The 21,753-nt window shown below is 41.4% G+C and overlaps 1 protein-coding gene across 5 annotated transcripts in view; it reads right to left on the bottom strand.

The window, feature by feature from the left end:
* Window positions 1-21,753, bottom strand: part of LOC127416144 (transcription regulator protein BACH2-like) — a 163,311-nt gene that overhangs the window by 10,939 nt on the left and 130,619 nt on the right. For 4 of the 5 annotated variants that reach the window (XM_051655306.1, XM_051655308.1, XM_051655310.1 and 1 more), the window contains one exon: window positions 10,468-11,961. In XM_051655306.1, coding sequence (XP_051511266.1) covers window positions 10,468-11,961 — 1,494 coding nt within the window. The remainder of the gene's footprint in view (window positions 1-10,467; window positions 11,962-21,753) is intronic. The other variant, XM_051655311.1, reaches the window with a different exon arrangement.

The raw sequence follows: 21,753 nt of genomic DNA, 5'->3' as shown, positions 1-21,753 counted from the left end.
TTAATATTTATAGGAATGACATCAGCTGAGGAAGTGTGAAATACATGCTGCACGTCACCTTTTCGGAGCATGCGCACAACGCCAAGTCCAACTGTATTCAGATACATGTTGGTACAACTGTGTATACATGTTGGATGTTGCAGAGCTCCAATCAAATTATAAAGGTCTGTTGTCCAACCAATCAGACAACGGTTTCAGTCATTTGAAAGCATTTACTTGACTTTTAAAAAAGATGAATTATTGTTTTAGTCTGACTGAAACCAAACTTTCAAAGTGCATGTAAACTTACTGACTTTCATCATATCTGACCTGATGTGTCTAAAGGTGCCATATTTGATTTGAGAGGGGAGAATTTTCAATTAACTTAAAATTTTAGTGTTCCCCAGACAAAGCTATCGTATGCCTCAGGGCTGGGTGATATAGCAAAAATTTATATCATTTTCTGGTTGATATAGATATTAGGGATGGGACAATATGGTTATCTCATGATGATGTACGATATGAGGTTTACGATTCGAAATTATCTCGATTTGATATGATAACATTTAAATGATCAAGTATAGCAGATAATTGTGTTTATTTTTTGAAAAATATTTGCGCAAAATGCACATTATAATTTCTCATCAAAATAAAGTTCTTTAATACACAATATAAATCTTCAAATTTAAATAATAAGAGTTTCTCATATACAAGCCTTCAAAAATAGTGGGCTATTCTGGCTGATCAGGTGCAGAACAAGCAACAGAACACAACCTGTCCTGAAAAAATATGTGAAAGTGTATATTTATTTTGATTATTATCATCACATTTTTTTTACTTTCTATCAATTAATATTATATCTTGAAATTGTATATATAATAATTGTATGAGCTGTCAATGTTTGAAATAATGTGTACTATTTACAAGTAATAACATTGAGTTTACATTCATTTGTATAACAAGCGCTATAATGGTACTGTCACTTTAAGAGTTTAACTCGCATCTCACAGACTCGCACAGGTGTTCAGGTTCATTTATTAATGAGAGAGAAGTCTTGTTTTTAAATTTGTGATCAAAATTAATATTTATTTTTATCTGACTGTAAAGAACAGAAAGGCTGTTAAAAGACACATTATTCAACTTAACTGGAGTGCAGGATCTCATCTTTGATGGACACAAATTACACGGAAGAAATGGACTGTTTATATCTCAAGCACTTTTCAACAAAACAAGGCGATTTACCAGGTATTCCAGTACTTCAATTTCAAGAGCTAAATTCAAGCACTTTATGCACTTAAAGGACCTTGTGCGAGCCCTGTAAACAGTATAGAAAAAAGCGCAGTAGGGGTAAATTCAAACAATAGAGAGATTGTGATGTTTGATGAGTCATTTCATTTATGATCACATGGACTGAAAACAATGTTTAAAATTTCGAAATATCAAGTTTTGCCTCTACGTGGTTCATCATTTTTTTGGTTTGCGATATATTGAAATTCAATATATCATCGCATCCCTAACAGATATACAGCCCCTATGCCCCTGTGCCCCTATGCAGCAAAAGTGCCCTCTTGGATGCCCTTATGGTAGATAAAACATGATAAAGTGCCCTCTACGGTGGCCCAGTGTGCAAGAAAACGTGATAAAGTGCCCTGTAGGGTGCCCTTCCAGTGGAGAAAATGTGATGCAGTACCCTAATTGGTGCCCTTCCACTGGAAAGATTGTGATGCAGTGCCCTCTAGGGTGCCCCTATATGTGAGGAAATGTGGTAAATTGCCCTCCCAGGTGCTCCTATGTGCAAAAGAACGTGATGAAGTGCCCTCTGGGTGCACTTACAGTGGAGAAAATGTGATGAAGTGCACTAATGGGTGCCCTTTGAGTGGAAAAATTATGATACAGTGCCCTCATGGGTGCCCCTATGTGTGAGGAAATGTGATTAAGTGTCCTAGTGGGTGCTGTTCTAATGGAGATAATGTGATGCAGTGCCATGTAGGCTGCCCTACATGCTAGAAAATTAGTTGGCCTCTATGTGCTCCTACATGCAAGACAATGCGCCCTCATGGGATGCCTCTATAGTGGAAAATGCCCTCCTGGTGCCCCTGTTTTTTATTTTTTATATATCCTTTTAAAAAACAGCTTAGTGGCAGCATTATTTTACCTCAGTTTCATTTCTGTTTGGAGCCAATAAACTCATCCAGACAGTTTTTTGAATCGTTAGCATGTAGAAGTTAAAAAGTTAGCATGGAGAAGTTAAACGTATCTTTAGAAAGAAAACAAAATGAAAAAACTGTCTGGATGAGTTTATTGGTTCCAAAAGAGAGTGCAAATGAGGTAGAATCATCTCTTGGGTGGAGTACCCCTTTATTTTTGGTACAATCCGCACACACACACACTCAGCCACACCCCCTTTAGAATGTTCAGGTGTCAGTGGGTTAAGTGCAGTCTGAGCTGTAACCTTCACATCCCACTACAGTGTTTGAGGTAGGTTACATAGCAATATGTTTTACATTTAAACCAACAGAAAGATTGTAGCTTACTAAAGATGCATTACTAATGTGTGTAAACTGCATTTTCAGGTTTGGTTTGTTTTTTAAGCTGTATACCATGTGATGCCCAGATGCTCTTGCGTAGCATAGATTTTGAATTTATTCTGTACATGGAGATAGCCACACTTGTCTTCACTGAGACTGCCTCTTTTCAAAAGCCAAAAAACAAGAAGGGGCAGCTGGCATTGAGGTCCCTGATGAAATACCTGGACAAGCCAGACACAGAAAGGTACCTCAGAGGTACAAGTACAGCTCCCAATCAAGCCCAGAGTTTGAAGGAGCACTACCGGGGAAAGGTGTTCTTTACTTTTATTGACATCCACTCCAAGGAGCTAGACCGGAGATTCAAGGGGAAGGATGACACCACAACTGGGGAAATCAGATCTTCACTGCCTTACCATCCAAGTCACTGGAAAGGCATGTGTAACAGCTTCACAGCAGAAGGGAAGGAGAACACAGGGAAGCAGGTTTTTCCAGGCTCAGGTAGGACTTTTAATTGGCCACTTCAATGCTTTACAACTTCACAAACTCGTCAGCTTCACAGGCACGTAGACTTAAATTCATTAGCTTCACAGGCACTAGTAACTTAAACACATCAGTTTCACAAACATAACAGATTAAACGTAGCAGCTTCAGGAGCACCGTGGCCTTCCTTGTGCCAGACTCTCTCACTCTCTGCTGGTGGTGTGGCTGCTTATATGCCACTCTCCCCGTGCTCACTGGAATTAAAGACAGGTGTTACACATAATCTAGCTCAGGTGCAAGCGCCCTTACCGATTTCTCTCTCTCCGGATGGACGCTCGACCACGCCCCCGCTGCCACAGCATGGCAGATGACAGAGCTGCTCTATCTGTTAGAAATGTTTGCCAGTTTTATGATGTGAAGGAAGAAAATCTGAACTCAAGGTGTTCTACTCATCCTATGCTCTTCCAACCAACAATGTGCAAGCTAGGCTAAGGTGCCTTAAAGTCAACGATGTGGAAACAGTTTTCCCTACCCTGACGAAGATCCTCGAAATATATGCCACATTGCCAGTGACAACCGCTTCAGTAAAGCGGTCATTCTCTAAACTGAAGCTGATCAAGACCCAGCTCAGGAACAGATGTGGGGAAGGCAGGCTCTCAGATCTACTGCTGCTATCCATTGAGAGAGACATCCCAGTTGACCCAAATGAGGTCACTGATATTTACAAACACATGGCCAAAAGAAGAATTTTACTCTGATTCCACCACCCTGACTATCTCCCTACCCTAACTAAACTCCTCAATATACAGCTCATTCTGAGTGACATCACTTGTGTGTGTGTGTGAAATAAATGGTTAAATAGGTAATAGTTTCCTGTGTGTTTTTAATTACAGAGGTGTAGTAGTTATACTTAAAATCTGAGTCACATAATAAAACAATTTTTAATCTTAACCAGGGTTTGGAAATGTTTCACCATAAATGCATCACGAATTTCTGCATGCTGGTACCCCACCACATGCAGCTGGTGCCCTTTTTATTTTTTTCGCCACTGCCCCACAGACAGCCTGAGTCTGCCACTGATATACAGTATATCTCTATACACCATTTTATATAGAAAAGTGATTCAAAAACGCCTATGCAACTGCAATATAAACAATACTAGAAAATTTCTACCGGCAGACAAATTTCTCCCGGTATATCGTTTTAACCAGTATATTGCCCTCCTCGAGTATGGCTTTAGAAGATTTGATATACCGAACAGGACTAGTATGGACTACTTTTATGATGCTGTTTTGTCATTTTGGAGCTTGACAACCCCAGACCCCATTCACTGTCATTATATTATTTATTTGTACACCCTGAAGCTTCAACAAAGGCCTTTAGTCATTACTATATTCACAATATAGCACAGTTTTGAATGCCTAATAAAATATCAAATATAGGTTATAATTTGTGTCTCGCATTTATTCTACTGCCATTAATGAATGAAGCAACCACAATGTAATCAGTACAGTTGTTATAGTATTGCCCTACTTAACACCTAACACGGGCTTAGTGTTATTATGACTGCATGAACTGTGCTGAACCATCGCAATACAGTTCCATGTGAAGTCTGCTGCTCTGCTATAAAGCCCATGGTGACTCTGGTTGGGACTGAGAGAAGATGAAAGTGTACATTTGACCCCGCCTCGCACAGAGCAGCAGGGGGCCTGGAGCACAGGCAGGTCGACCCGCTCTGTCTCCACGGCATCATTAATAAATGATAGACAGACCTTTTTCTGCTCTCACTGCTCAGGTGATGCTGAGTATTGCTCTACACATGCATGCAAACAAACTCAATGTGATTTTCTTGTTGCCTTAAAGGGATATTTCACCCAATATTAACATTCTGTCATAATTTACTCACTCTCATATTATTCCAAACCTGTATGATTCCTGCTAACATTCTGCCTAACATCTCCTCTTGTGTTCCACGAAAGAAAAAAAAAGAGAGTCATACAGGTTCAGAACAATTTTTGGTTGAACTATCCCTTTAACGATCAGGCTATTAAGCTGGCCTAAAAACTCAAACTGTCCAAGGAGATGCCTTTCCTCCATGACCTTCTCATGTTTCCTCGCTCCCTCCTTCCCCTCTGGTATATTGGTTAGAGGTGTGTGTGTGTGTGTGTGTGTGTGTGTGCTTTTCTCTCTATAGGTCATTATTCTTGAAATGGGTCTGGAGTGAAAAGTAGGACTCATCTGTTACTGGGAGCAAAGTGGCCCGACTATTTTTTTCCCTCCCTTTCTTTCTCTCCCTCTCTCTAAGCATGGACATCTGCAACCAGGAATTGTGAAACAGTGACAGACGAAAGAGAAAACTGGACCGAAAAAGGGGCAGTGCCTGAGGTCACATCTCAGACAGATATGGTTTAGTGCAGTGGTTCTCAACTGGTTTTGCTTTGGGCCCCAGATTTTACACATTTGATTTAGATATCAAGTGGCGACCCAATATTGTACCAAAATGTTATCGTACAAAGTAAACAAAAATTTCCTTAAAATTCAAATATTGAAATGTATTATTATTATTTACTTATATTTATTAAGCCAATAATTCCACGCACAAAACATGTTGTGGTCATCACAAACCATATTCATTCTTGCTGCAAGGGAACCTGTATTTAATTTTATGTCCATTTGAGCATTTACCTAAAATAGATGGCTTCTACAAAATGACAGATGAATCTGCACTATAATTTGTAGAGTTTGATTGAATGAATGGCCTTTAAGGTAAAAAGTACGGGAGGCAATTTATCCTCCTTTTAAAAAGTTGATAATGGAAGGGAAGTTACCCTTTTTGGTCAGTTAAAGCTGCTTTTAGCCATAATTAGATGATCTATTTGCTGAATGTCATTACCATCCTACAGACATTGTCATAGACATTGCTGTGCTGCCATGAATCTCTCAGTTTCACATGTCTTGGTAATGAGATTCCATGTGACACAGATAAGAAAGCAGTCTGACACAACCCCTAAGATATTCCTCTTTTTTTATTTTCCTCTCCTTTCTTCCCTTGTTTTTCTTCTCTCAGCCCAGTTGCTATTACTGGAATGCTCCACAGGGGCTGAGTAATGGGGGAAAGCTATCTGCACACACACACACACACACACACACACACATACACACACGCATCCCTCACTCAAAGACACAGGACAGGCACACATACACACGCTCACTCTGTCTAATGGAGTGATGGACCTGTCTGTGGTCACCATGGGGCCCACATCAGGACCAAAGTGTCTGCATGTGCATGTGTGTGTATGCCTAAGATAAATTGCTTGCATGGGTGTCTTTCTGGGTCAGTGGTAAATTTCTAGTGTAACATATCTGCAGTGAAAAGCACATGTGCAATCCCGCATGAATGAAATAACACAAATGAGATCTCTTTAAAATCTCAATTGTTTCTTATAGACAGTTATTAATGGCAAGCAAATGGAATCTCATGCTTTTCAAAAATGTATCTTGAGAAATAGACCCCATAATCTCACATGCCTTCTCTTGAGTTTCAGAAATCTCAACAATATCTCAAACTGTGCTCGGATTTGCCACATTCTGTCTAACATATTTTGTGTTCCACATAATGCAAAGCGTCACACTGGTTTGGAACAACATGAGGGCAGGGAAATGATGATAGACAGAATGTTAGGGACTGACACTCTCGTTCACCATTCACTTTCAACATATAGAGGAAAGTAAAATAACTGAAGGTAAATAGTGACTCAGGCAAACATTCTGTCTAATATTTACTTAGTGTTGCATGGAAGAAAGAAAGTCATATGGGTTTGGAACAACATGATGGTGAATGATGACAGAATTTCCATTAATAATAATAATAATTCTGTAATACATGTTAAATGTGTATTATGTAATGGAATATAGGGGAGTTAACGCCTATTATGTCATTTGTGAAAGTAACAAGTTACTCACTACTTGAGTACACTTTTTTTATTGGATACTTTCTTACTCTTACTCAAGTAATTATTTATGTTAGTACTTTTACTTCTACTTGAGTAATTATTTTTTTTAAAGTAATTGTACTTTTACTTGAGTACAGTTTTTGAATACAATCTCTCACTCTAAAATGTTACATCCAAAACTAGAATTTGAATCCTATTCTTTGATTTGAATCCTAACATGTTGAGAATCATTAAATATTTTTCCGATGTTTTAGTCCACATTGCACTGAACTTTCCTAAAAATTTGCCCTCCATTCATGAAATAACATGTGATATCCAACTCTACTTCAACAAACAAACAATGAACTTTAGTGCATATTTCAAGCGTGTGGTTTTACAGCTCACCAATGAGACGGCTGACGAATAATTTTTAGACCACAGTCGGCTCATATTGAGAGAGCAGCTTGGCTTTTACAGACGGAACGAGAGGAACAGATATGGTTCAGACTTCCTGAGACCCAAGTTTCTTCACTAAAGGGTTAATGTTTCTTGCACCGTGATTTTGAAGAGTGAAAATGAAGAAGTGAGAGTGAAATTTTAATCTCTGAGCTTTTTCTGATCACACCCACACACCCTGAGATCAATACTTCACCCAAAGTCACTAAATGACTAGGGCGTACAAATGGAGGATAAATCTTCTTAAAGATATCAAGATATGATAATGGCCCTCAGTAGGGCCTTTTCACCTGAGGACTTTTTCTTTGACACATTTTATGAAATCTCTTCTGTCAATCTGATTTTCGTCTACAGCAAAATGTTAAGGTAAATGTCAGGGTGAGTTGATTCAGGTTTTGTTGAGACTGAATAAATGGTTCTTATATTTGTGGTCCCACAAAGCGATGTAAAACTAATAATAACAAATCCTTAAAACAAATGAAAAAATTAAAATAAAAACAAAATATATTTAGTTGGTTTTATGTTTAAAACAAGCAAAACATTTTTTGCAAATGTGTAAATAAAAAAACTTTTCTCTTTGAATCAAGGTCTTTCATTTAACCCCACTGGCAAATAGCATTTCCTTGTTATAACCATAAATGTTACAAAATTTTGTTATATTTCTCTGCCAAGTAAATTTATCTTGTTTTAAGAATGTTCAGATATTTTTACTGGCAATCAAGACAAAAATACTCGATAAGAAAATAATTTTTTTGCAGTGTAGGCAGATTTCATTGAAGATTTAACGTATCTGCTGTATCGCATGTATCTTGAGTAGACAAGGTGATTGCTATCCAGTATAGTAAAATAAAATAAAACAAATCACAGTAAACAGGTGGAAGGACTGTACTTCTAAAAAGTCTCTTAGCATGTGAACCTTTTCAAAACTTTATTCATTATATTTAGGCATAAAGTATCAACCTGATACTTGAATGTTTGGTTTGCTTTTTGAGCTATTAAAACATTCTTTGGGTTTCTCAGTCCCCAAACAGAACATGAAGAGCATTAGCAGTGCTAATGTTTCACTCCTCCAGTCTGTTCCAGAGGGTGTCAAACTGGCCTCAAAAGTTTGTATTGAGTGGGAAATGGGTTAAAGTAAGGCCAAATCAAATGATACAGGAATATACAGTTGCTCTTGTATCTGAGTGCTTCCTGTTAGTATATGTGCCGGTCATGGAGGGTAAGTGATACTGTCTATGACTCGTGCAGAAGACTGAGAATTTCAAAGACCTGATTTGACTCCAGTATCTAGACTGGCCTAGAAGGACTAGACTAGTGCTATGATTAGCCTAAAGTTGAACAACTTCCTTCCTCCACTGAATACATTGTTTCCAGCAACAGGCTGAAGCTATTTTTGATACTACGTATTCCTCACTGTATGTTGCTCTTCTCTTCCACATGCTGTGTGTGTATGTGTTTGAGGGGAGGGCAAATGCTTTGAGAGGCAATAATTACACATTAGTGGCTGGCTGCTTTATCTAGCAGAAGTAGTTCTGTGCAGTGCTTCTCAAGTCTAAACAACACTGAAACTGAAAATGTGCAAACTGCTGAAAACTAGCCAATTCATTCCTGAGTGCTCCAAGTTACCATGGCAATGGATCAGTTTCTCCATCATGTTCTCTGCATGGATTCCAAAAGGTCTCATCCTCAGTCACTGAAGATGAAGATCTCTTTTTCTTTTTCATCACCTCTAATACAATCTCACTCAACTAACAATCAGATCAGACAACACATATTCAAACAAACTTCACAAAAGTGTTTTTCCACTTTTCCTCTTCATACTAAATCTCATCCTAATTCATCCTATTCAGTTATGCCTTTTCAATTTATTTTCTTTGATAGATTCAAACTATTATTGTAACAGACACCCACACATATTTTGCTCTAGTTTTTAGATTAAAAAAACATTTAATTTGACCATGTATCTTTTGTCTTGAGAGAAAGAGAGAGAGAGAGATAGAGAGAGATCAGGTTTTGTCACAAGACTAATGCTAATGGTATCACAACCCACACTATATCTTTACTGTCACTTGTAGATGAAGATGATGAACATGAACAAATAAAATGTATGTGACTGGCCTCTTATTTCACAATATATTAGATAAAACACCCATGCACCCTTCACTCTTATGAAATAAACAAGCTTGGAACGTCAATAAGTATCTTGATTAGCATTAGCCTGGCCAAGTTTTTTTCTGAGCAGATCTGCAGGGATTGGAAAATTGACAAACAATATAAATACCCAGTGACTAAGGAAGGGCACAGTTTCATTAGAAAGATACTAAATATCACTCTGTATGTGCGTACATGTTCTACTCCCTATCTCTCTTTAACTCTGTCATATTCTAAGGTTGAGGCTGTGAATTGTAGCTTGGTATTATCCAAGAACAGCACAGAGCACCACCAACACCCCCTTAAATGGCACTTGGCAACATGAGAATGAAGATTCATCTTCTTGTTGATTTTATCGCCTAGTTCTCGGTCTTACTCTGTTTTACTCCTTAGTAATTTGTTCTGCAACACTACAGCAATCCATCACAGACAGACAGACAGACAGACAGACAGATAGATAGATAGATAGATAGATGCCCTATTTTTTTCCTGTTTTATATTAATCTTCGCTACTAGGCACTGGTCTATTCTGTTGCACTCTGCTCAACAGAACTTAGTGGTACTTGACACTACAGCAATCCATACATGATTGTTTTCAAATCCACTTTGTCTGCTGTACTCTATTCTATTAGCCTTTCACAGACAACACACTAAGTGTCAGAGTAATGTCATTGCAGTTATTTATGGTCATGTCTGTCCAGACATGAAAATGATTACAATGTTTATTGGCCCATTAGGAGTCTACAGCTTTTTTCAATGATTCTGTGAACAGGGATCACAAGGGAAGTCTCTGATATCATGAGTGCTGCGGTGCAAAACAGAAGCACAATCTTATCAGTTTCTGCATGAATGGACATTGGGGTATGAGATGCATAGTATGCTTGCAGAAGGGACTGTTTAACAAGTGGTAAACACAAGAGCGAAAAAAACAAAAGGCTCACCTCAGGGCCTTGTTCCCGAACAGAACATGATTCGCTGTCGCCCTCTGAAAAGGACCCTGACTCATCACTAGAATTGGTTCCATAGGACTGCTCACACTTTATCTTGGGCCGCACCCGTGCAAATAGCGCCTCCGTTCCACCGCCTGACTCCTGCGGATCGGCAGTGAGACATCGTGTCACGTTGGGGCATGGCGAGGAAGAAAACTCAAACTGTGGCAGACTGCAGGGAGAACCACCGCTCCCATCTTCAGCGTAAGAGTATGAGGAACAGGAACTGGAGGTTCTGGTGCGGGTCTCTGAAGGGGGCGATCGTGGGCATACCTTGATTGGCACTGGGTAGCTGGTGTTGGGCCTTTGGCGGCAGAGCAGGGGTGGGTCACTGGCTGTGGTGCTGGGGGAGTAGGTCTGGGAGCTAGGGAGGGACTGGCTTGCGCCAGCCCACAGTCCCTTTGGCATGTTTTCTGAGAGCTCCTTTTCCAAAGAGTTCCCGCTGGGGTGAGAGTGGGTGGGTGTACCCAGTCGGTCACAGGCCCCTGAGGAGAAGATGACACTGCGGCGGTCCAGCTCCACCTCTTGTTTGCACACGCCATCACAGGAAGCTGACTTCAGCGAGATCCCTGGTGGGAAACCATCAGCATCTTTGGGGAATGCCACAGGCATGCCAAGCTCGCTGCCGAGCAAAGGCCTGTAGTCATTTTTGTGGTCTCCCTGAGTGGTTCCTTTGTCCTGGGAATTGACGAGTCTGTTTGCAAATATCTGCTGGGGTGTGCTAGGCAGGTTCGTCTTAAAGAGATTTTGTAGGCAGGTGGGTGACTTGCTGCTGCCTTTAAGTCGGTCCATTGCAATAGAACCGTCTAGCTCCATCTCAGCCAAACTGTCCTTTTCCCTTTCATCCTGCTCATCCCCTGACAGGCAAAGCGAGATTGACTCTTCCTCGCTGCGTGGCTCCTGCTTGATTTGCATCACAGCTGGCCTGCTCATCTCCTTGAATGTGCTTGAAATACCTGAGGTACTGGTGTGTGAGGAGGCATTGTTATTGTGCTTGTTGCATGCCCACTGGTACTTCCTGTATTTAGGGCATCGTGGCAGGTCGGAGGTGCCATGTCGTTCAAAGTCCATCTGCCCATCAGCAAAATCTTCTGCCGCTGCCAGCCGCTCATGGTCTGGCTGTCGCAACGAGTTCAGGGCCTCAGTGTGATGACTGGAGCGTGGAGAACCAGACAGTGTCACTGCAGTTGTCGATGTCGTCAACACCTCTGGCTGCATGCTCTCATCCTCTGCATGATTGCTCTCAGATGCCACCTTGTGACAAAGGAGCAGGCCATCCTCCTCGCTGCGCAGTTGGGCCTCCAGGAAGCGAAAGCAGGAGTCCTCCAGGTTGTGCATACGCAGGAATTCAGCACAGCGAATGACCTCCTGAATGTTTTCTCTGCTGAGCAGCAGCTTAGCCGTGTAGGCAAACTGCAACAATGGAGCGAATCCCTGGGCACTGACCTGCGGACACACACATAGAAAAAACATGGGAAATTGCCAGTGTTACCATCAGCACTGCCATTGTTCAGCACACTTGGAGTATGCTGTGAGAGCTGGACAGCTCAAATGACCAAAAACAAACACTGTAAAGTGCCAGTTAATCTTTTATCAGGTCAGCAACGAACATTCCATACAGAGGGAAATAAAAAGTGAAAAGGTGGCTGCTTTCGGCAGGTCAAGAGACCAGCCTCATTTAAGTAACAAAATGCCATCTGACATTCCACTCCATGCCCAAGTTAGCCCTGTAAGTTATGCTCAGCTAGTGCCCCCTGTTTGTTGCAAATGGTATTACAGAAACAGGTTGAAACATATAGGTTTGTAAATGTGATGTCACATCTATCCCTCAGGTAAGGCATCTTTAATTTTAATGGGCTCTAGGACTCTTGTGGCTTATCCCTGCTACAGCCATCCTTAGCCTACTGAGAGAGAGAGAGAGAGAGAGAGAGAGAGAGAGAGAGAGAGAGAGAGAGAGAGAGAGAGAGAGAGGCGAGCAGAGCAAACAGAGAGAGACAGAGACAGATATGGAAGCTTTCCATTTGACTTAATGATAGATAATTAGGTAAATGCCTGCACCTGCAAAAGCTTGGCTGGCCCACTGCGGCCTTTGTGCTGTTAGCGTGTGTAAGAGTAAGTACAGTAAGTGCATTAAAGTGGGGAGAAAATAATAACCCTGGCTCACAGTTTGTTTTTATTTTTTATGTTTTTTAATAATTCCTCAGAAGAAGTGTGAAGTACCTAATCAGATCTGTATATCCTCAACTCTCAAGGTCTGTACAGGCTCAACTCTATATTTCTGCTAGAGGTGGGGGGGAAAATAACAAGATTTTACCTCACAAAACTCTACTGATATTCTAACGGCACAAATCTATATTTTTACTTACATATTTCACATTAAAATTTTTGTGGAAAAAGAAGACTGCAAGTGTGTGAGAAGACAAAACATACTGCGGCATTAGGTCAATAAACAGTCAGCTGTTTCTATTAAAACAAAATTCTGAATCAGAACAAGCAAAAAATGAAAGTATATACAGTAACTTATTTCATTCTTCATTTCAAAACACTGAAGTCCATTGAAGATTAATGACAAATGAAACAAGTGAATAAAAGACTGCAATTTACCAGTTTTTTAATGGCAATACACTGAACATAAATAATCACAATATTATTGTATCATGACCCATATATCGATATAACATACTGTAGTATTGCCAGGTCCCTTCTGATTCCGACCTCCAACATCCACTCACTTTTAACATCTCCCTTTCTCTGACGGTGAATCAGACTATACTTGTGTTATGCTGGAGCCACAAACAAACCTCGTTGTACATAGGTGCTCTTCGTCCTCAGACACATTACAGTGGCTGGACTTTGATCTGGGCCTGCATTGTTTAGACCACAAAGCACTCTGTCTTCATCCTCAATGATGTAAAGTGCTCAACAGCACAAGTGAACTTGTGCTCATTGATACGAGAGAATGAGATCAACACTATGTTCAATAAATGGGGACAAGACACTGTTCACAATGAGTTTGTTTCTTCTCTTGAAAGGAACAAAATCATCCAAGTCTCCATAAATGTTTTCATCATCAAGACATTTCTTTTGGTTAGAAGGCAGTGCAGAGTCCTATTCACAACACTCACATCATGCAACCCGCTAGTTGCCTAGTATCTCTATCCTACCATGAAATCAGGCACCAGAACCATAGAATTTATTTTGTAGATTTTTCCATTTATAAAAAATATGGCGATTGTGTTTACATTCAGAGCAAAGGCCCGGAGGAAAAACCCACTTTAGGTCAAATGATGAACCTTTTCTGTAACCATGATTCAAAGCACAGCTGATTGCTATAGTGTGAGGAAATGTGAAAGTGCGTAAAAACATACAGTAAAGACTCAGACTTACATTGAGTGAAATACTGCCTTCTGATTAAGCTACTGTAGCTGGGGTCTCCATGATTATCGGAAAAGCAAACATAATTTTCCTAAGAATTATTAAGTACCATTAATCCTTTTTGCCAATAGTATAGTGGAGTCTGGCAAAGAAAGAAAGAAAGTCATTTTTATTCAGATGGAAATCTCTAAGAATCCTTTCCAGTAATACACAAACAAAGGATTCTATAGCATCCACAAATATGCACACAAACAAAACTGATGACTACTCAGTCTGAGTCATCCGGGGCTGTCTGTGTCCAGTAAATGCATTTCAGTACAGATACACACACAGAGAGAGAGAGAGAGAGAGAGAGAGAGAGAGATAGAGAGAGCGAGAGAGAGAGAGAGAGACAGAGGGAGGCTCATCTGCCCGCTGGCAACACAACAACAGCGAATCAGTCATTACTGAGAGGAAGCTGCTGACTCGTAATCTTTGTGGGGGATGGTGTGTGTGTGCTTGTGTGTATCATAATGTGTGTGTAAAGTGTACAGGAGTTGGGGAGAATGGCATGAAAAGTGTGCATGTGTGTGAAGAGGATAATCATGGCTTTTTAAAAGAGGGTGAGATTTTATTGAGAGGTACATTCAAATTTACGATGGATTTGTTAAGCAAGACCATTCATTGCACCGCCATTTAGCAATAATCATTAAAGGTAAAATGTAACTGGCAGATGCTATTTGCACCCTGGTGCAAATAATGGTAGATGCTATTTGCACTCCTATTTAAATACTAGCATATAGTAATAGGCCATCACTACAGCATGTTTTTTAGAGTCCCACAGACACCCAACACCAACCCCTACCTCTAAATCTAACCCTAACCTTACATCATGGAATCAATTTTATAGCATCATGTCTGTCCAATGACAGACAAGTCACAGCAGTGACCAGGAAGCCCCGCCTTCCTGATATAAGCCACTGTCACCTGCCTTTACATCATTCTCATTCGCTTCCCCTTGAAGATTGAGTTGGAAGCTATCCTTCAGCAGAGTTTTTGGGATTATTGCCATTTAACTGTTTTCAAGGACGAGCCGTCGAGGTACGTCGCTATACGTGGTTATATTTTTTTTCAAAAGCTGTAAATTATCAGACAATTTACAACACGTTATGGTGGGTAATCTCTCTATTGTCTCTCTCCACGTTATCGACGGTCATAGTTGGTATTATTGATGCACTGTTGAGGTGTTATTTATTGCATTTTGTTATGATAAATAAGAGTGAGGAAGGGATTTTCTGCCTCGAACTAACATGTCATGGTGAGTCGGGAGGATGATCACTGGACCATGGACACCGCAAAACAAAGAAGATCAAAAGAGAAGGAACCTTCTCGCATGTGTGCTTGCAGAGCCATGATTTCGGCTGAGGACTCGCACCCTCTGTGCATCGCTTGCCTTGGGGCAAAACATGTGCAGATTCCCATTAAGGGTTTGTATCTTTCTCCACTCCCGGTGGAAAATGAACCCTCAAAACCTGATTCCAGAAGTTGGTGGGACATAATGGAGGAGGCCTCGCCAAACCTCACTCCTCTTTTCGATGTCTCCGCCGAGGAGAGACAAGAAGAGGAGAATGACGATGACAATATGAGTGATCACCTTCTAGAGGTTGATGAGGAAGAGGAAGAGGATGTGATCTTTCCACCTCAACCGTCCAGGCCGCCAAGCAGGCAGAACAGAGACTCCCCTTCACTGACACCCGTGGATTTTGATCTGATCAAGATGTGCCGTCCGGTGGCAGCCGGTGGCAGCCATATTTTAAAAGGATTTAGGTCTTCTTGGGTCCAGTTGGTAAAAGCACATTTATATTTATTTAAAATTACACGAGACCACTAATATCAGTCCCGACCCGTGTCCGAGGCACTTGTCAACATTTTGGACCCAAATCCGCGTGGGTCTTGGGTCGGACCTAGGGTTTTCGGATCCAAATGGACCTGTGAAGACCTCTAGTTCAGAGCTTTGGCTGCAGCATGGGTCTCTCGGTGAACCCAGGGTTTTCTGTACACCTCCCCTCCTCACGAAGTGAGCAAACTACTCTCCCCCCAAACAAGAAAAGAAGGGGGATGGAGCAGTTGCTCCATTTGAGAAAGAACTTTTCAGTGGTGAGTTTGGTTCATCCACTTCTGTGTATGCCCCCTGTGTTAAACCTCCCCCTCCACCCCTCCCTGTGCATCCAGGCAGTCGGCCGAGGGCACAGAACATTATCAAAATAAACACAAAAGAAAACAAATAAAAAACATCACTATCAGATCTGCAATTGAGCAATCTGATTTGAGATCTGCAATTGGCTTGAGCGGCCAGCTCGCTGTTCGGGCGGAGAGCTGGCGTGCATGCACAGTCCACCTCTGGGTACTGTCCACAATAGTAAGGGGTAAAACTGCAATTCGCTATGAAACCACCAAATTTCAACAGTGTGTTAATGTCAACAGTGGAAGGGGAATCAGCTCTGATTTTAGAAGAGGAAATAGCCTCTTTATTGAGCAAATGAGCAATATGAGTAGTACCGGCAGAGGTGAGCTATCAGGGGTTTTACTCCCGGTATTTCATCATCGCCAAAAAAGGGGGAGGTCTCCCCCCATTCTGGATTTGTGGAACCTGAACAAGCATCTCAGAAAATACAGATTCAAAATGTTCACGCTCAAAGTCTCACTCTATTCATCCCAGAGAGTGGTTCACATTAGTGGATCTCAAGGATGCATATTTCCATAAAGACATTTATACAACTCACAGGAAATTCCATAGCATACAAATTTTTTTTAATTCTGTTCGGACTTTCATTAGCTCTGAGAATTTTCAGCAAATGTGTGGAAGTGGCTCAGACTCCATTGAGGAGAGCGAATCTCAGAGTGTCTGCATATTTGGACAATCATATTTGTGCCATCACGGCAACAAACAAGACAGACACGAACATGTTAGTGTCTCATATGGAAAACTTGTGTTTCGAGATAAACCTCGCAAAGAGCTGTCTTGTGTCATCTCAGGAAATAAATGATCTGGGTCTCAGACCTTTCTGATCTTTATTGATCGTTTTTTTCGGTGGAACGCATCAGATCATTCCGCAGTTGTCTATCACTTTCAGGACGTGACTGCGTCTGTTGGGGTTAATGGCCTCAACTGTTTCGGTCATTACTTTGGGACTTTTGCGAATGAGAGAGTTTCAGCACTGGATAGCGATACAGCGTTTGTGTCCCCAGCAACACTTAAACCGAAGAGTGAGAGTGACGTCAGAGGGGATACACACTCTCTGTCACTGGAGAATTCCCGTTTTCCTCCACGAGGGAATCCCTTTGGGGCGGTCTCCTTGAGGAAAATGGTGATAACAGACGAGTCACTCACAGGTTGGTGCGCGGTGTGCAAAGGCAGAATAGTGAATGGGCTTTGGCCCGCGTCACTTCAAAACACGCACATAAACTTTCTGGAACTACTGACAGTGTTTCTAGCGTTGAAGCACTTTGTGCAGTTCCTTCAAGGCCACCATGTATTAGTCAGATCAGACAACATGACAACAGTGGCTACATAAACAGACAAGGGGGCACGCAGAGGCTACACGACCTGGCATAAATACTGATTGTGTGGAGCAGTATGCACTTCCTCTCTTTATGTGCGACTCACGTCCCAGGTGTAATGAGCACGGGGGTGGATTTATTTTCCAGAGGGAATCCCCTGTACGGGGAGTAAAGGCCCCACCCACAAGTGGTGAGTCAGCTGTGGAAGAGATTCGGGCAGGCTACCATAGATCTCATTGCATCACAAGAAATCACTCATTGCCCTCTGTTCTTTTCTGTGGTGAACAAAGATGCACCTATTGGTGTGGATGCACTGGCACACCCATGGCCAAATGAGTTGTTATACGCATTCCCCCCTCTGAGCCTGATCAGTCCAACTCTAAAAAGAGTAAGAGAGCACGGTCACTCAGTAATACTAAATGCCCTGCACTGGCCTGTGAAACATTGGTTGGCGGAGATATTCAGCTCCTTTACGACCAGCCCTGGCCTCTTCCCCTGTGCAGGGATCTCCTATCTCAAACGCACAGAGATCTTTCACCAACACCCAGACAGAGTAGCTCTTTGGGCCTGGCCCGTGAGAGGATGAATTTAAATGCCACTGGGTTGCCTCTGAGGGTGATTGAAATGATTCAGAGCATGAAAGCGGTCTCTACGCGATCATTATATGATTTAAAGTGGGGTGTGTTTGAACAGTGGTGCGCTCACAGGCATGCCATGTTGGGTTTGACTCAGGAACAGTTGGTCAACACCCTCTGGTGTGTAAATTCATGAAAGGTGCGCAGAGGTTACATCCGGTCTTGAAGCTGCTGATTCCGCCATGGGATCTGTCCGTGGTTCTGAACGCACTCTCTCAGCCCCCTTTTGAGCCCATAGAGAGTATTAGTATGAAGCAACTTTCGCTAAAGACTGCTTTATTGTTAGCTTTCGCTACTGCAAAGCGTGTGAGTGAACTACATGCTTTGTCGGTTCATCAAACTTGTATGCGCTTCTCTACGGTGTTTTCCTCATGACAAACCTGCATTTGTGCCAAAGGTGAGCAATTCACTGTTTAATGGTCAATCAGTGGACTTGTTGACTTTTCACCCACCGTAATTTTTCTTGTCAGAGGAAGAACTTAATTTGTTGTGCCTAGTTCGCACTTTGCGTGTGTATGTAGAAAGTATGCGGACGCTGAGAAAGAGTAATCAGCTCTTTATATCCTGGGCTGACTCTCATAAGGGTAAACCTACACTGGCGGCCAAAAGTTTGGAATAATGTACAGATTTTGCTGTTTTGGAAGGAAATTGGTACTTTAATTCACCAAAGTGGCATTCAACTGATCACAGAGTATAGTCAGGACATTACTGATGTAAAAAACAGCACCATCACTATTTGAAAAATTAATATTTGATCAAATCTAGACAGGTCCCATTTCCAGCAGCCATCACTCCAACACTTTATCCTTGAGTAATCATGCTAAATTGCTAATTTGGTCCTAGAAAATCAATTGCCATTATATCACAGTCGAAAGCTATTTGGTTAGTTAAGGTCAATATTAGGTCAAAAATGGCAAAAAAGAAACAGCTTTCTCTAGAAACTCATCAGTCAATCAATGTTTTGAGGAATGAAGGCTATACAATGCTTAAAATGGCCAAACATCTGAAGATTTCATGCAAAGGTGTACACTACAGTCTTTAAAGGCAAAGGACAACTGGCTCTAACAAGGACAGAAAAAGATGTGGAAGGCCCAGATGTACAAATAAACAAGAAGATAAGTACATCAGAGTCTCTAGTTTGAGAAATAGAAGCCTCACATGTCCTCAGCTGACAGCTTCATTGAATTCTACCCGCTCAACACCAGTTTCATGTACAACAGTAAAGTGAAGACTCAGGGGTGCAGGCCTTGTGGGAAAAATTGCAAATAAAAAGCCACTTTTGAAACAGAAAAAGAAAAAGAAAAAGAAAAAGTTAGAGTGGGCAAAGAAACACAGACATTGGACAACAGATAATTGGAAAAGAGTGTTATGGATCTTAACCCCATTGAGCATTTGTGGGATCAGCTAGATTGTAGGGTGCGTGAGAAGTGCCCGACAAGACAGCCACATCTATGGCAAGTGCTCCAGGAAGCGTGGGGTGAAATGTCACCTGAGTATCTGGACAAACTGACAGCTAGAATGCCAAGGATCTGCAAAGCTGTCATTTAAAGTAGTTTAAGAAGTTCTGAATTTCTTTTTCAAATTGTAATAGTAATTTTTCACATTATTAATGTCCTGACTATACATTGTGATCAGTTGAATACCACTTTGGTGAATAAAAGTACCAATTTCTTTCCATAAGAGCAAAATCTGTACATTATTCCAAACTTTTGGCTGCCAGTGTATATCACGCCAGCGTTTATCTCATTGGGTGGTGAAGGCTATTATATTACGTTATAATAGCGCCAGTATGCAGTCTCCGGAGGGCTTCAGAGCTCATTCCACAAGAGGCATGGCCACATCGTGGGCACTGTTTAAGGGCATAACAGTCCAGGACATTTGTGCTGCGGTGAGCTGGGCATCGCCTCACACATCTGTGAGATTTTACAGACTAGATTTTACCGAGCCTTCACTGGCTTACATTGTCCTTAGCGTGAATAGGTCTGATACTGATGTATAAGCACACACATACAGGCTCAGTTTTTAATAGAGGTTTAAAGTATCTCATTCCATAACTTTTCCCTGGTGGCAATATAGTTTGGATATGTTTCATACAATATTCATACAAGAGTCAGTCTGCTTCAGACAGCATATCTGCAATCACGAAGTTGTCCACATCCTATAGTAAGATACCGAACGAATGTTTGAAATAGAACTTAAGGTTACATATGTAACCCCGGTTCTCTGATAAGAGGAGTGAGGTATCTGAAAATGACATAAAGGCAGGTGACAGTGGCTTATATCAGGAAGGCAGTGCTTGCTGGTCACTGCTGTGACTTGTCTGTCATTGGACAGACATGGGCCTATAAAATTGCTTCCATGATTTCACCCACGAGGCGTTTTCCCATTGTAAGATACTTCACTCCTGTTATCAGAGAACCGTGGTTACATATGTAACCTTGCGTTTCCTTTCCACAAAAAAACAAAAAAAACATGGTTACTTCAATATTACTATCGTAAAACCATAGTTAATTTACGAAGGGGCTCATCGCAAAATGAGCGATACAATCTACACATGACCGATGCCGATCTAAGGGAACCATCACCCCTCTCGTCCCAGACAAGGAAGGGAATGTGTACCTTGAAAAACTTTCAACTCCCCGACCTTCACCGTGACCAAATCACTGCGAGAAAATCCACCTTTATATTAATTTTTATTTATTATTATAGGTAGTATTTGGGGAAAATATTAAGAGTGGAGACAGGAAACATGATGGGAAAAGGAATGGAACAAAAATCTGATTTGAATCCGGGTCGCCCCCTTGAAAAAGCACATTTACACCAGCCTAACACCCACGGCACTCCAGAAACACTTAAAGTGCAGTTTGTCATAAATTTCTATGTTTCGATCAGACTATTGGGGTGCTGCTGTGTGGCAGTTGCTATTTACACCTGGGTGCAAATAGTCACTCCAATATTTAATTCATATTTCAAATTTAGATTGCACTCTTTCACTGTGGCTGGGTTAACAAAAGTGTATTAAATTGACACCGTATGTACACTTTCGCATTCAGAAATAAAGTGTACATTTTTCCAACCATAATTGTGCATCTATATGATGACTTAATAGATTGAGCACTAAAAGAAATCATAGTCCATGCTAAAGACAACCACACTGCTGCACATTTTACAGACACACCCCCAAAGCATTTTGAGTCTAACTGAGTGGATTTCTTCCAAGCCAGTGGACTTGTGCCATAAGGGTGGAAAGAGACAGTAATGACAGGGGTGTGAAGGAAGGCAGGGCGCCTTATGGAGAGGCTATGCCTGACAAACAGCTCTCTCTACTGGGGAAAAAAGTGCTGAAATGTGCTTTTCAGCTGACATCAGCAGACACAGGCTGCAGAGGCAGCATCAGTGCCTGCGCCATCTGTGACTGCAACTACTCTATGACACACACACACTCACCAGCCTGATAGAGAGAGAGACAAGCCTTGTGGACAAAGGGCAAGAAGAATGGAAGGGAAGAAGGAAAATGAGTGAGAGAATAAAGAGGATGGAGAGGTGGAAATGTAAAAACAGAGAAGAGAGAAAGAGAGCCAGTGGGGGAGAGAGGGGGAAATCCATGCTCTGTTTCAAAAGCAAGCAAGCTGCCTACGGAGGCAACATTTTAAAGTATCAAAGGTGCACTCCCGATGCCAAGTCTGTT

Source organism: Myxocyprinus asiaticus, chromosome 25, assembly GCF_019703515.2.
Source record: "Myxocyprinus asiaticus isolate MX2 ecotype Aquarium Trade chromosome 25, UBuf_Myxa_2, whole genome shotgun sequence".
NCBI lineage: Eukaryota > Metazoa > Chordata > Actinopteri > Cypriniformes > Catostomidae > Myxocyprinus > Myxocyprinus asiaticus.
The sequence above is the reverse complement of the archived record's forward strand: the minus strand, read 5'-3'. Positions and strand labels throughout refer to the sequence as shown.